Consider the following 14,501-nt stretch of genomic DNA (forward strand, 5'->3'; position numbering starts at 1 on the left):
TACTGAAATACATATATGTTGTCTGTTTACACTCTTTCTGTATCTATAGAAGAGCTTTGCAGTATACCCTTCTACCCCTAAAGAAGAAACTTTAAGTTTTCGACACACATTGGGTTTCTTTCTGTCATAGGAATCCCTGACAGTCTGAATGTCTTTATTCCCAGACATCCATTACTGGCATGTTTGACAAACCGCAATGTGCTTTTTTGCAATCATACATTTTTTTCTGTTTGTACATGAATAAAGCATATTATATATTTTTTAAAGTATTTGGTATTAATGCCCTAAAAAATTCCATCAGAGGGTTCTTTGTACATATTATTAATGAATAGGGATGCAGCCATAGTCACATATCCCCACTACAGCTTTAAGTCATAATGTACTAGAATGCACCATATACTACTAGCACACTATGACAGACTTACCTGCAAAGGAGCCCCCCCAGTGTTATGCTGTCATGGCTCCCCCTTGTCCCTGGCACTTGCATCTTTGCCTGGTCTTCCTTCCGGGTTCAGTATCTTTGGCCACTTGAAAGGCCAGGCTGCGGTGATGCCACTACCGCGCATGCTCATGGGACTCATAACTACAGCACACAGCGGGTGCCATAAATGTAATATGAGCTGCGCATGCACAGCTCATATTACATTACCGATGACAGGCAGGGGGGAGATTTATGACAGAAGAAACCACAGGGGTCTCTTCTTTTATAAAACTGAGCCTCTCAGTGTTTTTTGTAAATATGAGTTAAAAACTGCTTTAACAGTGTCCTTTGCTGGAAACATTTCGGCCATATTGTGGGTGTGTATGTAGTATATACCGTATATTGTATGTATATTTTCCCCCCTTTGAGTTTTACATGCCTGTATTAAGTGCTAATTTTTAAGCATTTTTCCCAGTTATTTTTATTGTTTATGGAGCTGGATTGATAGCTCTGCACTCATTTCTCCTCCTTTACCATTAATGGTCTTATTCCCAACGATGGTGGAATTGCAATTCGGGACAACTGTCAGTTTAAACAGGTACAATTTACCCGACCAGTATGATTCTGAGCTGCCTGAGGAAACCAGGGGACACCCAGAACCTTATTACTGGAGTGTTGACCACTCAACTTCTGCCCTGATTATTAACCCCCAGCTGCCCTGATTGCTGAAAATTATATATACACTATCTCACAAAAGTGGGTACACCCCTCACATTTTTGTAAATATTTTATTATATCTTTTCATGTGACAACACTGAAGAAATTACACTTTGCTACAATGTAAAGTAGTGAGTGTACAGCTTGTATAACAGTGTAAATTTTCTGTCCCCTCAAAATAACTCAACACACAGCCATTAATGTCTAAACCGCTGGCAACAAAAGTGAGTACACCCCTAAGTGAAAATGTCCAAATTGGACCCAATTAGCCATTTTCCCTCCCCGCTGTCATGTGACCCCTTAGTGTTACAAGGTCTCAGGTGTGAATGGGAAGCAGGTGTGTTAAATTTGGTGTTATCGCTCTCACTCTCTCATACTGGTCACTGGAAGTTCAACATGGCACCTTATGGCAAAGAACTCTCTGAGGATCTGAAAAAAAAAATTGTTGCTCTACATAAAGATGACCTAGGCTAAAAAAAAAAAAAAAAGATTGCCAAGACCATACAGCGGTTTAACAGGACAGGTTCCACTCAGAACAGGCCAAAAGAAGTTGAGTGCACAAGCTCAGCGTCATATCCAGGGGTTGTCTTTGGGAAATAGACGTCTGAGTGCTGCCAGCATTGCTGCAAAGGTTTAAGGGGTGGGGGTCAGCCTGTCAGTGCTCAGACCATACGCTGCACACTGCATCAAACTGGTCTGCATGGCTGTCATCCCAGAAGGAAGCCTCTTCTAAAGATGATGCACAAGAAAGCCCGCAAACAGTTTGCTGAAGACAGGCAGACTAAGGACATTACTGGAACCATGTCCTGTGGTCTGATGAGACCAAGATAAACTTATTAGGTTCAGATGGTGTCAATCGTGTGTGGCAGCAACCAGGTGAGGAGTACAAAGACAAGTTTGTTTTGCCTAGAGTCAAGCATGGTAGTGGGAGTGTCATGGTCTGGGGCTGCATGAGTGCTGCCGGCATTGGGGAGCTACAGTTCATTGAGGGAACCATGAATGCCAACATGTACTGTGACATACTGAAGCAGAGAATAATCCCCTCCCTTCGGAGACTGGGCCGCAGGGCAATATTCCAACATGATAATGACCCCAAACACACCTCCAAGACGAACACTACCTTGCTAAAGAAGCTGAGGGTAAAGGTGATGGACTGGCTAAACATCTCTCCAGACCTAAACACTATTGAGCATCTGTGGGGCATCCTCAAACGGAAGGTCTCTAACATCCACCAGCTCTGTGATGTCGTCATGGAGGAGTGGAAGAGGACTACAGTGGCAACCTTTGAAGCTCTGGTGAACTCCATGTCCAAGAGGGTTAAGGCAGTTCTGGAAAATAATGGTGGCCACAAAAAATATTGACACTTTGGGCCCAATTTGGACATTTTCACTTAGGGGCGTACTCACATTTGTTGCCAGCGGTTTAGACATTAATGGCTGTGTGTTGAGTTATTTTGATGGGACAGCAAATTTACACTGTTATAAATACAGTAAAGGTTTCTTCACCATAAGAGCTGTGAAAATGTGGAATAGACTCCCTCCAGAGGTGGTTCTGACTAGCTCACTAGATTGCTTCAACCTCCCTGGCGGTATGATTCTTTTGGATTTTAGGTGCTGAAAGCGGTACCATTATTTTGCATGTAATTCTTGTGAATGAGCAGCCCAAACCAACTGAGTACATTTATTATATATATATATATATATATATATATAATGTATACAGTTGGTTTGGGCTGCTCATTCACAAGAATTACGTATATATATATATATATATATATATATATATATATATATATATATATATATATATATATATGTGTATATATACTGTAGATATATATGTATATATATATATATATATATTTACATAAAAAGTACAGTAAAACTGCATGAAAGGACACTGGGGGGCAAACTAATGTGATTTTATTTTATTTTGAATGGTATCAGTGTGTTTGGTGCATTTTACATTTGAATTTGCCGCCGGTTCCACCCCCCTGCGAATGTCACGTCGCAGGAGACGGAAGCCGAGGCACGGAGACGATCGGGAGGAAGATCCGCCGCTAGACACCGCCGGACACATCGCTGGATCCCGGTGACAAGGTAAGAAACTTCTTTTACAGGATCCAGCGATGCTTCTGGCGGTACCCCGAGTGTGACTCGGGGTTACCGCTTTTGTCTCTGAAATTTAACCCCGAGCCACGCTCGGGAATACCCCTAGGAAGGTTAAAAAAGGCCTGGATTCTTTCCTGGGTGTACTTATTATAAGTGGGTACTAATATTTATAGGTAAAGTTGATCCAGGGAATATCCGATTGCCTCTCGGGGGATCAGAAAGGAATTTTTTTCCCCTGCTGTAGCAAATTGGATCATACTTTGCTGGGGTTTTTTCGCCTTCCTCTGGATCAACTGCGGGTATAGGATTGTGTATATGGGATTGTATGGTTGGGTTTTCATCACTTTTTGTTTTGTTTTTGTTTTTTATTGGTTGAGCCAGATAGACTTGTGTCTTTTTTCAAACTGACTATCTATGTAATACATGAAAAGATAAAATAAAATATTTAAAAGAATGTGAGGGGTGTACTCACTTTTGTGAGATACTGTATTATTATTTGTACCTGCTAGGAGTTTACAAAACAATCATGAATACAGTGAGATGCTTACGTTCACTCCAATGAAGAGGTGAACAGGATTGGTTTACTATGGGTTCAGTATATAATTGTTCTCATTATCATTCTCTGTAAATTCACTATGGCCTCTCTAAATCCAACAATATTTCACAAATGCTTGTTTGTTTTGCCTGTGTGTGATGAACTTCTGTGTGCAGGGTTAAAGCACAACAGGAAGTGGTCAGGAAGTGAGTGCGCTCACACTACGGCTGGCTGTGAAACGGTGATGTATCATTTGCAGGAACTGTAGACCTAAATGGCAAAACTACAAGCCCTTTTAGTACGTGTAGCCCAGTGTGACAGAAATGGCTATATAGGGTGTGTTCCAAAATCTCCAGCTAAGGGATCTTAGTGTTGGGCATCATTTTAGTACTATAGTACAGTATGTCTCATGCAGCTATGTCTGGCATCAAACAGTATACTCACCTGTACCATATGCTCTACACTGCGACTGAGGGCCTCTGGGTCTAGCTGTATGGGAATATCAGGGGTCCAGTGTGGAATATCAGCAGGTGGCTTGTTAGCTGTGGTGGACTGTGAGAAGGATATACATCATAAAAAGCACTCAAAATTGTTTATTAAAAATAAATAAATTGGCAGAAAATAACAGCTTTTTGGGAAAGGAAGCAATGACATCATTGGGTATCCTGCAAATCAGAGGTGTCAACCTAAATTTCATTGCTAACCACATCAGCATTATGGTTGCCCTCAAAGGGCCAATTGTATCTGTAAGACTATACAAATTTATCTACTCTTTATCATATTCACTAATTAGAAAGTTTATTTAAAAGACAAAATTGTACTTACATTTACAATGATACAAATAATGCTAGTAGTGTCAGGGGTGTCCGGTATTCCTGTGGTCGCTACAGGTGTGCACTTCCCTGTATTGCGTTCCACCAGGTTACCGAAAGTGACGCAGTTGGTTCTGCCGTCAGCCGGAAATTGCGTCGACGCGTTTCGCCCCTCCCCGTGGGCGTTATCAAAGACGTATCCTATACGCTTTTAAAAAAACTTTCCTATTACGGTATCACGCTATAGAGATCGTTTCTGTTTTGGCATACATGTACTAACGTCCACTGGGGAGACCCGCAATAAAGTCTATCCATCGCTGGGGGGGGATTGGGATTGAGGCATCCACCAGGCTAACCAGTGCCTAAGGACACCGGACCCTAAGCCTGAATGACCCACATGCAGTACTGCTAAGGGGTCCACAGAGTCCGGTGAGTAAATTTGTGATTGGGTGCGCACCTTCACTTACTGCACCGAGGTTTCATGGATCGTCAATAATGAATATTAGCAAGATGGCACAGAGCACGACTCCCATTGCTTTCACTGGCTACATGCTGATTAGGACTGTGTTCGATTGGGACATTGTCTAGTTTATTTTTATTCTATGTATATTGTTTATCACAAGTGTTGCACTATATCATTGCATCATATTTTTTTGAGTTTATGCATTTGTTTGGTGAAAATAATTTTTTCATACAATTTCATAGATATATTCACTTTTATTTATACAAGATTGTCACCCCTCCCCCCTTTATTGCGCTGTTTTCTAAAAAAAATTTTTATGTTCACATGGTGATGAGCAGCTGCAACTAAGGGTTTTATATTGTTTATTGGCTCCATAGCGCAGGAAAAAACTACAAATTGCCTCTGCGTTCGATTATTAATGATTTTAGTAATAACTTAAGACTTACAGTGGCTTAAAAAAAGAATTCCTACCCATTGATTCCACATTTTGTCATGTTACTACCAAAAACATAAATGTATTTTTATTGGGATTTTATGTAATAGACCAACACAAAGTGGCACATAATTGTGAAGTGGAAGGAAAATTATAAATGGTTTTCAAATTTTTTTACAAATAAATATGTGTAAAGTGTGGCGTGCCTTTGTATTCAGCCCCCCGAGTCAATACTTTGTAGAACCACCTGTCACTGCAATTACAGCTGGAAGTCTTTTTGGGGATGTCTCTACCAGCTTTGCACATCTAGAGAGCAAAATTTTTGCCCATTTTTCTTTGCAAAATAGCTCAAGCTCTGTCAGATTGGACGGAGAGCGTCTGTGAACAGCAATTTTCAAGTCTTGCCACAGATTCTCAATTGGATTTATGTCTGGATTTTGACTGGGCCATTCTAACACATGAATATGCTTTCATCTAAACCAGGCATGTCCAACCCACTGCCCCCTGACAATTTTTATTTTTTTTTGCTGGGGAGGAAGGGAGCCTCTGAGGGTATCATCAACTAGTTGTGTTAAATTAGTGCTGGGGGGGGGGGGGCGTCAGCACGGGAAGGGCGCAGCGGCGTTTTATTACTTATATACCTTAACTAATAGTATATATTTTATATGCGGCCCGAGAAAATTTCTCTACACTCAATGTGGCCCAGAGAAGCCAAAAGGTTGGACACCCATGATCTAAACCATTCCATTGCAGCTCTGGCTGTATGTTTAGGGTCGTTGTTCTGCTGGAAAGTGAACCTCAGCCCCAGTCTCAAGTTTTTTGCAGACTCTAACAAGTTTTCTTCTAAGATTGCCCTGTATTTGGCTCCATCCATTTTCCCATCAAGTCTGACCAGCTTCCCTGTCCCTGCTGAAGAAAAGCATTCTGACAACATGATGCTGCCACCACCATGTTTCACGGTGGCGATGGTGTGTTCAGGGTTATATGCAGTGTTAGTTTTCCACCACACAAAGTTTTGCTTTTAGGCCAGAGCCTTCTGAACACAGCATCTTTTTCCACATGTTTGCTGTGTCCCCCACATGGCTTCTCGTAAACTGTAAATGGGACTTCTCATGGCTTTCTTTCAACAATGACTTTCTTCTTGCCACTCTTCCATAAAGGCCAGATTTGTGGAGTGCACGACTAATAGTTTGTTTCTCTCATACAACAGATTCTCTCACCTGAGCTGTGGGTCTCTGTAGCTCTCTTCGCTGCTTGTCTGATTAATGCTCTCCTTGCACAACCTGTCAGTTTAGGTGGACCTCCATGTCTTGGAAGGTTTGCAGTTGTCCCATACTCTTTCCATTTTCGGACAATGGATTGAACAGTGCTCCGGGAAATGTTCAAAGCTTGGGATATTTTTTTTTATAACCTAACCCTGCTTTAAACTTCTCCACAACTTTATCCCTGACCTGTCTGGTGTGTTCCTTGGCCTTCATAATGCTGTCCGTTCACTAAGGTTCTCCAACAAACTTCTGAGGGCTTCACAGAACAGCTGTATTTATACTGAGATTAAACTACACACATAGGTGTGCGCAGCCTATTGCATTAGGGTGTGCACCCCAAAGTTTAAATACACATGCATGTGTTTGCCTACATGTATATGGCCCGGTACATTACTCTCCCTGCTGGCAAAGTGAAATAGAATTGTGTGGCACTTCTCTTATGGCAGAGCAGGTCCAAAGGAGATCTTTCCCATCTCCTCACTGGCACACAGAGCGATAATGCTAATGTGCCCTAGGTGATTAGGGTGTGCCCAGGCACACCCGGCACACCCTGTGCTCACGCCTATGACTACACACAAGTGGACTCTATTTACTAATTAGGTGACTTCTGAAGGCAATTGGCTCCATTGGATTTTAGTTAGCGGTATTAGAGTAAACGGGGTGAATACAAATGCACGCCAAAATTTTCACATATTTATTTGTAAAAAACAAAAAGCGAAAAACCATTTAATATTTTCTTTCCACTTCACAATTATGTACCACTTTTTGTTAGTCTATCACATACAATCCCCAAAAAATAAATTTTAATTTTTGGTTGTAACATGCCAAAATGTGAAAAATTTTGATAGTATGAATACTTTTTTAAGGCACTGTAAGCTGTAAAGGGTAGGTGCAGATCGACATGGAGCCCACGCTCACTCATCACTAGCAGATGATGCAAGTCTGAAAAGCAGCGTCACACCGCTGATGTCATCCAAAAGATACTTTTTTGGAGACGGGTCAGACTGAACAGGTTTCTGCCATGTTTTCTGACTGAGCCGTCTCCGATAAAGTTTCTTGATGTGGATGATACCAGCAGTGTGTGACTCTCCTTTTTCAACTGGCATAGAATTGTAATATTCTTATAATAATTATAAGCAGATACCTAGAGCACCCCCCTCCCTTACACCAGATGTCAAGAGTCCCTCACCCTTCCTTCCATTACAGATTACAGTGCTTCCCCCCCCCCCCCCCCTTACTTTACTTTGTGCTGCTGGGAAGAAGTTGGGGGCGGAGCTGGGAAACAAAAAGTGCAGGGTCTGGAGGACATCCAGAGGTGGGCTGGACTCAGCTCCCAGAGTCTGCAGCATGCTGAGACCAGGGGAGGCAGAGACGAGGGGGTGCTGCGGCTTCACAGAGAGGCGCAGGATCTGTAGGCGGAGTTCTGTCCTCCTCTCTGCTGCGGACTGTGTAGACAAGGTGGGGAGGAGACGAGGAGGTGCCGCAGCTGGAAGAAAGGTGCGAGGGCCACATGATATGGCCTGGAGGGCTGCTTTGGGTCCACGGGCCTTGTGTTTGACACGTGCTTGAAAAGGTCAAAGCTTATGAATCATCGTTGCTGCTATTTGCAGAATCTCCATTAATAATTGGAGCTATAGAGGGATAAGGATTTTGAACCATTATGGCAGCTGCCTTTTATTTTTCACCTTACTCCCCTGTTTTAATATTTGCTCCGAAGTGTAATAAACAGCTCTTACTATTTCTTAGGCTGCCAGTCTTCAAAGCTTTCCACCCTCTGTGGTACCTTCTGCCCCAGCATTTGAATAGCAGTCCAGACACGTAGTGATAACATATACACCATCTCACAATCCTTTGTTAGAATCATACTGAAATCCCAAGCATTTAGAATCATACTGAAATCCCAAGCATTTCATAGTCAGTTTCTTACCAATATTTTGGGACTGCGTGGTTCCCGAGTGTAGGACAAGGAGTAGATCTCATCTTCTGTGTAAAAGGTATCTAATGATGTCTATAAGTAAAGAGGAACATCTGCTTATTTCATATCCCAGATCCATTCAGAAAATGCCACTAATTGTCTTTTTTACATTTTACTATTACATAGGGTTTCACCAAACACTGTTTAACAATCAAAAAAAGAGCAGGGAATAGGCTTGTCGAGGGTTTTTTTTGTGTGTGTGTTTTTTTAACCACTTTACCACCGGAGGATTTTGCTGTCTTACGTCTGGGCCACTTTTTGTGATTCGGCACTGTGCGAATTTAACTGACAATTGCGCGGTCGTGGGACGCCGTACCCAAACGAAATTTACGTCCTTTTTTTCCCACAAACAGAGCTTTCTTTTGGTGGTATTTGATCACCTGTGCGATTTTTACTTTTTGCGCTATAAACAAAAAAAGAGCGTACATTTTGAAAAAATAACAATATTTTTCACGTTTTTTTTATATGAAATTCCCCCCCAAAAAAATGTAAAAATCAAAATTTTTTTACATTTTTGGCCAATTTGTTTTCTGCTACATATTTTTGGTTAAAAAAATTGCAATAAGCGTATTTTGATTGGTTTGCGCAAAAGTTATTGCGTTTACTAACTAAGGGAAAGATTTCTGTCATTTTTGGTGTTTTTTTTTTTAACGAGTAATGGCGGCGATCTGCGATTTTTTTTTTGCGGGACTGCGACATTGCGGCGGACAGATCGGACCCTTGACTGACATTTTTGACACTTTTGGGGGTACCAGTGACATTACTGCAGTAATCAGTGCTATAAATATGCACTGTTACTGTAAAAATGACACTGGCAGGGAAGGGGTTCATTTTTATTGGAGAGGGAGGGGTTAATGTATGCCTGGTGCTTACTGACATGTGTGAGGGGGGAGGTGACTGAGTGACACAGGGACAGATCGCATGTTCAGCTATGCTGGACCCTGCAATCTGTCACTGCCTGTCACTTAGGAGATCCGCCCGCTCTGTTTACACAAGCGGGCGGATCTCCAGACTCGATTCCCCGACGATCGCCGCTGCTCCTCCCCTGGCCCGACTCCCGCTGTGACTGAATACAGCGGGAGCGAGGCGGCGGCGGCGCGCGCGCCGCCCACAAGGGAAGGAGTCCAGCGACGTAGGTCTACGTCGCTGAACGATAACGAGCCACATTGCTGCAGTAGTAGCAATGTGAGCAGACAGCAAGTGGTTAAGCAAGAATGCAGTTAACATTATGAGCGGCTGGAACATTTGGCCAAAGGGACAGTACAGGCAAATAGTTAATAACCGTATACAGGAAGTCCCCGAGTTAAGAACATTCGTGTTACTAATGACCCGTACATACGAACTTAGGGCAAAACAGGAAGTGAGAGGAAATCTACCCCTAGGAAGGGAAATTCACTCCTGTGAGCGTTATCATGGGAAAAAGGTGTCTCCACTAACGGTTTATCACCCATCTTTGTTTCCACGACAACCTAAAATTTTCAAAATCCAATTGTCACAGACAGAAAGTGAGGTGAAATCTACTGACAGCAAAAACAAACATAACAGGGGTATTAATCCTTACCTATGCTATTCAAAAAATCGTAAAAATTATTTTTTGGCTGGAGTTACACTTAAAAAAATTACCTTGTCCAACTTTTATACAAAGTCAACTTAAAGCGGTTGTATACTCACCGAAAAAAAAAAAAAACCCTGCAGGACAAAGGCATAATGAGCTAGTGTGCATTGCATACTAGCTCATTTTTAAATACTTACCTTAAAACAAAGCCCCGACACGGTCGCCCAGACATTGCTGAGGGAGCTGTCATGTTCCCTTGGCGTCTCTTCCTGGTTCGGCGGCTCCAGCGCTGTGAGTGGCCGGAGCCACGATGACGTCATTCACGCGCATGCGCGCGGGAGTTTACTTTCCGGCAAGGAGCCAGCAAAAAGCTCTGAAGGTCCGCCGGTTGGTTTCAGCAGCTGCATGCAAGGCAAATATCTCCTAATCATTGCAGGTTTAGGAGATATTAATTATACCTACAGGTAAGCCTTATTATAGGTTTCTCTATGAACAATGAGATGAGGGGTTGGGCAGGGTAAATTCATTTTTGGAGGATGGCTCTCTTTTCCAAAAGGTATAATAGTGATAAAATAGTTTACAGCCTTTGGAAATCTTGACTCCAGGAATATCTCCTGTTTTATTGCAATCTGCTTCTCTATTTATAGATTTCCTCTTACTTCCTATCAAGACATACTGGACTCCATTCACAAAAGCATCTCGCTTGCGGTATTTAGGTGTCCAGACCCATTTTGCCCAAATATTGCATGTGATCCTGAAATTTTCAATTCACTATACCGTTCTGCAGTATTTACCGAAAAATGTTGAAAATACATGAACAGGCGTTAAACTCAAATTACAGAAGAAAATACCTAACTAAATGCATGCGGTAATTAAGTAGTGGTCCAGGCATGCATTTTTTAGGAATGTGTATGATTGTGCATGATTTTAACTGGGCGTTAAGGAGCTTTCATGGTTGTTAAGGAGCAGGCGGCTCCTGTGTCCTTAAAAACCGATGAATCAGCTGAATTGCCCCCCCCCCCCCAAATCCATACCAGACCCTTATCCCAGCATGCGGCCCAGCAGGCCAAGAAAGGAAGGGGGGCAAAGGAGCACATCCCACCTCCTGAACCATACCAGGCCACATGCCCTCAATATGGGGGGGTTGTTTTGGGACAAGGGGCTCCCCCCAAAGCACACTGTCCCCATTTTGATGGGGACAAGGGCATCTTCCCCTTAACCCTGGCTGGTGGTTGTAAGGCTCTGTGTGTAGGGGGCTTATCAAAATCTGGAAGCCCCTAGTTAACAAGGGGGTCCCCAGATCCCACCCTCTTATGTGTTGATGGCATGTGGCCTGATATGGTAAAGAAGGGGGGCGTTCGCTGCCTCCCCCCCTTTCCTCGCCTGGCAGGCTGCATGCTCAGGTAATAAGGGTCTGGTATGGATTTTGGGGGGTATGTCTTTTTTTTTGCGTGGGGGTTACCCTTACTATTGGGGGGGGGAACCCAAAGCCATTTTATCTTTGATTTTTTTAATGCCGGCAACTCTTTTCTTTACATTCAGCTGTGAGCCGGAAACCCGGCTGACAGCTGACAATTTATCGTTTTTTAATCAAACAGGTTCTTTATTGAATTGTAATGAAACCGATACAATCCAGCATCATAAAATTGCTTTCAACAACAGCAAAACATACACCATCAGTCAAACATAGGAAGAAAGGCATACATTAGCACGGTACAAAGGCTTATTACATGTACATGGATATCCACTTATAAGCATGTTAAAAACATAACAATAAATATTAGCATACACACCCTTGAACACAACACTACTACAACCCGTCATGGTGGAAACTGGTCAACCAGGACATTGCAGTAGCTGTTCACATGGACTGAGCCCAGGGGTGTCCAACCATGGTGCCCACAACCGATTCATTGGTTGTTAAGAATGTGGTGGCCGCCCGCTCCTTAACAACCATGACAGTTACTTGTTTGTTAAGGACATGTGGGCACCGGCTTTACATTATACGCAAAGTTTTACTACTAAAATACTGCAATAAAATAGCGCATGCAGTATTTTAGTAGCCTTTTTCTTGTACAAAAGTTTTTATTTTAACCACTTGCCGACCGCCGCACGACTATCTACGTCGGCGGTCAGCCCCTCACAGGCAAACTGACGTAGGTCTACGTCGCTTGCTTGTGAGGGTCTAGGGAGCTAGCGCGCGCCCCCGGAGGCGTGCTCCCGCTCCCGCGTGGTCACGGACCCCCCCGCGCGTGTGACCGGCGGACCCGATGTCCGCCGGTCACTCTGCGATCGGCGGGGGAGAGGGAGAAAGTCAGGCGGCTTGTGTAAACAAGCTGCCTGTCATTCTCCCCTCTGTATGATTGATGATCATACGGTTCTACTATGTAGAACCGTTGATCACCGTTCATACAGCTGAAGCCACAGCCAATCACCGTAGAAAGCACGCCCCTAGGGACACACATAGCCCCTCCCTTTCAAAAAAAGTTAACCCCTTCACTGCCAGTGTATTTTTACAGTAACAGTGCATATGTATAGCACTGATTACTGTAGAAATGTCACTGGTAACCCCAAAAGTGTCAAAAATGTCAGTCAAGGGTACGATCTGTCCGCCGCAATGTCGCAGTACCACAAAAAAAATCGCAGATCGCCGCCATTATGCGTTAAAAAAAACCAACAAAAATGACAAAAATCTTTCCCTTTGTTAGTAAACGCGATAACTTTTGCGCAAACCAATCAAAATACGCTTTTTGCGATTTTTTTTACCAAACATAGGTAGCATAAAACAAATTGGCCAAAAATTTAAAAAAATTTTGATTTTTACATTTTTTTGGGGGGGAATTTCATATAAAAAAATGTGAAAAATATTGCTATTTTTGCAAAATTGGCGCTCTTTTTTTGTTTATAGCGCATGATCAAAAAATCGCACAGGTGATCAAATACCACCAAAAGAAAGCTCTGTTTGTGGGAAAAAAAGGACGCCAAATTCGTTTAGGTACAGCGTCGCACGACCGTGCAATTGTCCATTAAAGTCAAGCAGTGCCGAATCGCAAAATACCCCCTGGTCGTTTAGCAGCCAAATCCTCCGGGGCTTAAGTGGTTAAGAAGAGGCATAAACATACATCAAAACATGGTATATGTGTACAATTAGATAAAAGAAAATTGAACGCAGGGAAACAGATAGCAGCAAAACATGATACAGACATAGGGCGTGAGCCAACCTGAAAACATCACGGACCAAATAATAGGTATCAACAAGCAAAAATGCATAGATAGGGACCTAAAGTCCCCCCTAGTGGTTTATAATGCAGTAAGACTATCAAAAGAAGAAGTTCTATTACGTTCCAATGAGCAAACAGGGGCTGGGCCTGAGAGTACCGAGCCAGGAAGGAAAACAACACTAAAAGACAAAGGAAAGAGAGAAAGAAGGAGTGAGAAAGTAGGACAAACAAAGAAAGAAACGACAATAGAAGAAGACTAAAGAAAGGGTGGGGAGAAGGAAGAGGGGGGAACGAGTTCTGCGGGGCGTAGTAGCCTTTTTTACTGAATTAAAAAAACAGTTTTTAAAAAAAAGCTTTGCGGTATCTTACCACATACTCGGATGCAGTAAGATACCGCTTTGTGAATGCAGCCCACTATACTGTATGTACTACATGCATTATGCTTTTGTTCATGGATGTTTTATACTTAGTCCTGTACTCACTGTTAGCAGCAGTATAACGTCCTTGTTGGCTTGGAATGGTGGAATAACTTTCTGCAGCTGCCGAAGCTCCAGGATGTGCTGGTAAAGACTTTGCAGTTTGCTGACATTGATTTTCCCATTAGCCAAATAATCAGGTAAAGCCTCATTGAGTGAAACTAGATCCTTGAGCTGGACCCCGAGAATCGGAATCTTAAATCCACCACATTCATTGTAGACTCTCCGATATGTACTGTAGTTACTGCTTGAGGAGAGTAACTCCGTCATTTCGCTGAGCGTCTGCCCAAGAAAAAGCATAGGAGGGTTATTCTAAAGTCCGAAACCTGTAAAAAGTGTTACCATCCCTGGATAGATATTAGAAAAGACACAGACACCAATTATGTGTTTCTGTACTTGCTCATTTGAGCTTAACTCCAGCCAAAACATTTTCTTCTAGTTTTGTACAGAATGAGGACGAGTTAGAACCTCTATCAAGTGTTTTATCTCTACAGTAATACGGCTCCAAACCCAAACC

At 42.7% G+C, this 14,501-nt stretch overlaps 1 protein-coding gene across 1 annotated transcript in view; it reads right to left on the reverse strand.

Moving 5' to 3' along the window:
• The window catches only part of RASGRP4 (RAS guanyl releasing protein 4), a 96,399-nt gene that overhangs the window by 15,923 nt on the left and 65,975 nt on the right, over positions 1–14,501 (reverse strand). Inside the window, exons 9-11 of the mRNA XM_082262918.1 lie at positions 13,991–14,266; positions 8,685–8,765; positions 4,229–4,336 (exon numbers count right to left, since the gene is read on the reverse strand). Coding sequence (XP_082119044.1) covers positions 4,229–4,336; positions 8,685–8,765; positions 13,991–14,266 — 465 coding nt within the window. The remainder of the gene's footprint in view (positions 1–4,228; positions 4,337–8,684; positions 8,766–13,990; positions 14,267–14,501) is intronic.

The sequence above is a fragment of the Pelophylax lessonae genome (assembly GCF_965119305.1).
Source record: "Pelophylax lessonae genome assembly, chromosome: 7".
Lineage (NCBI taxonomy): Eukaryota > Metazoa > Chordata > Amphibia > Anura > Ranidae > Pelophylax > Pelophylax lessonae.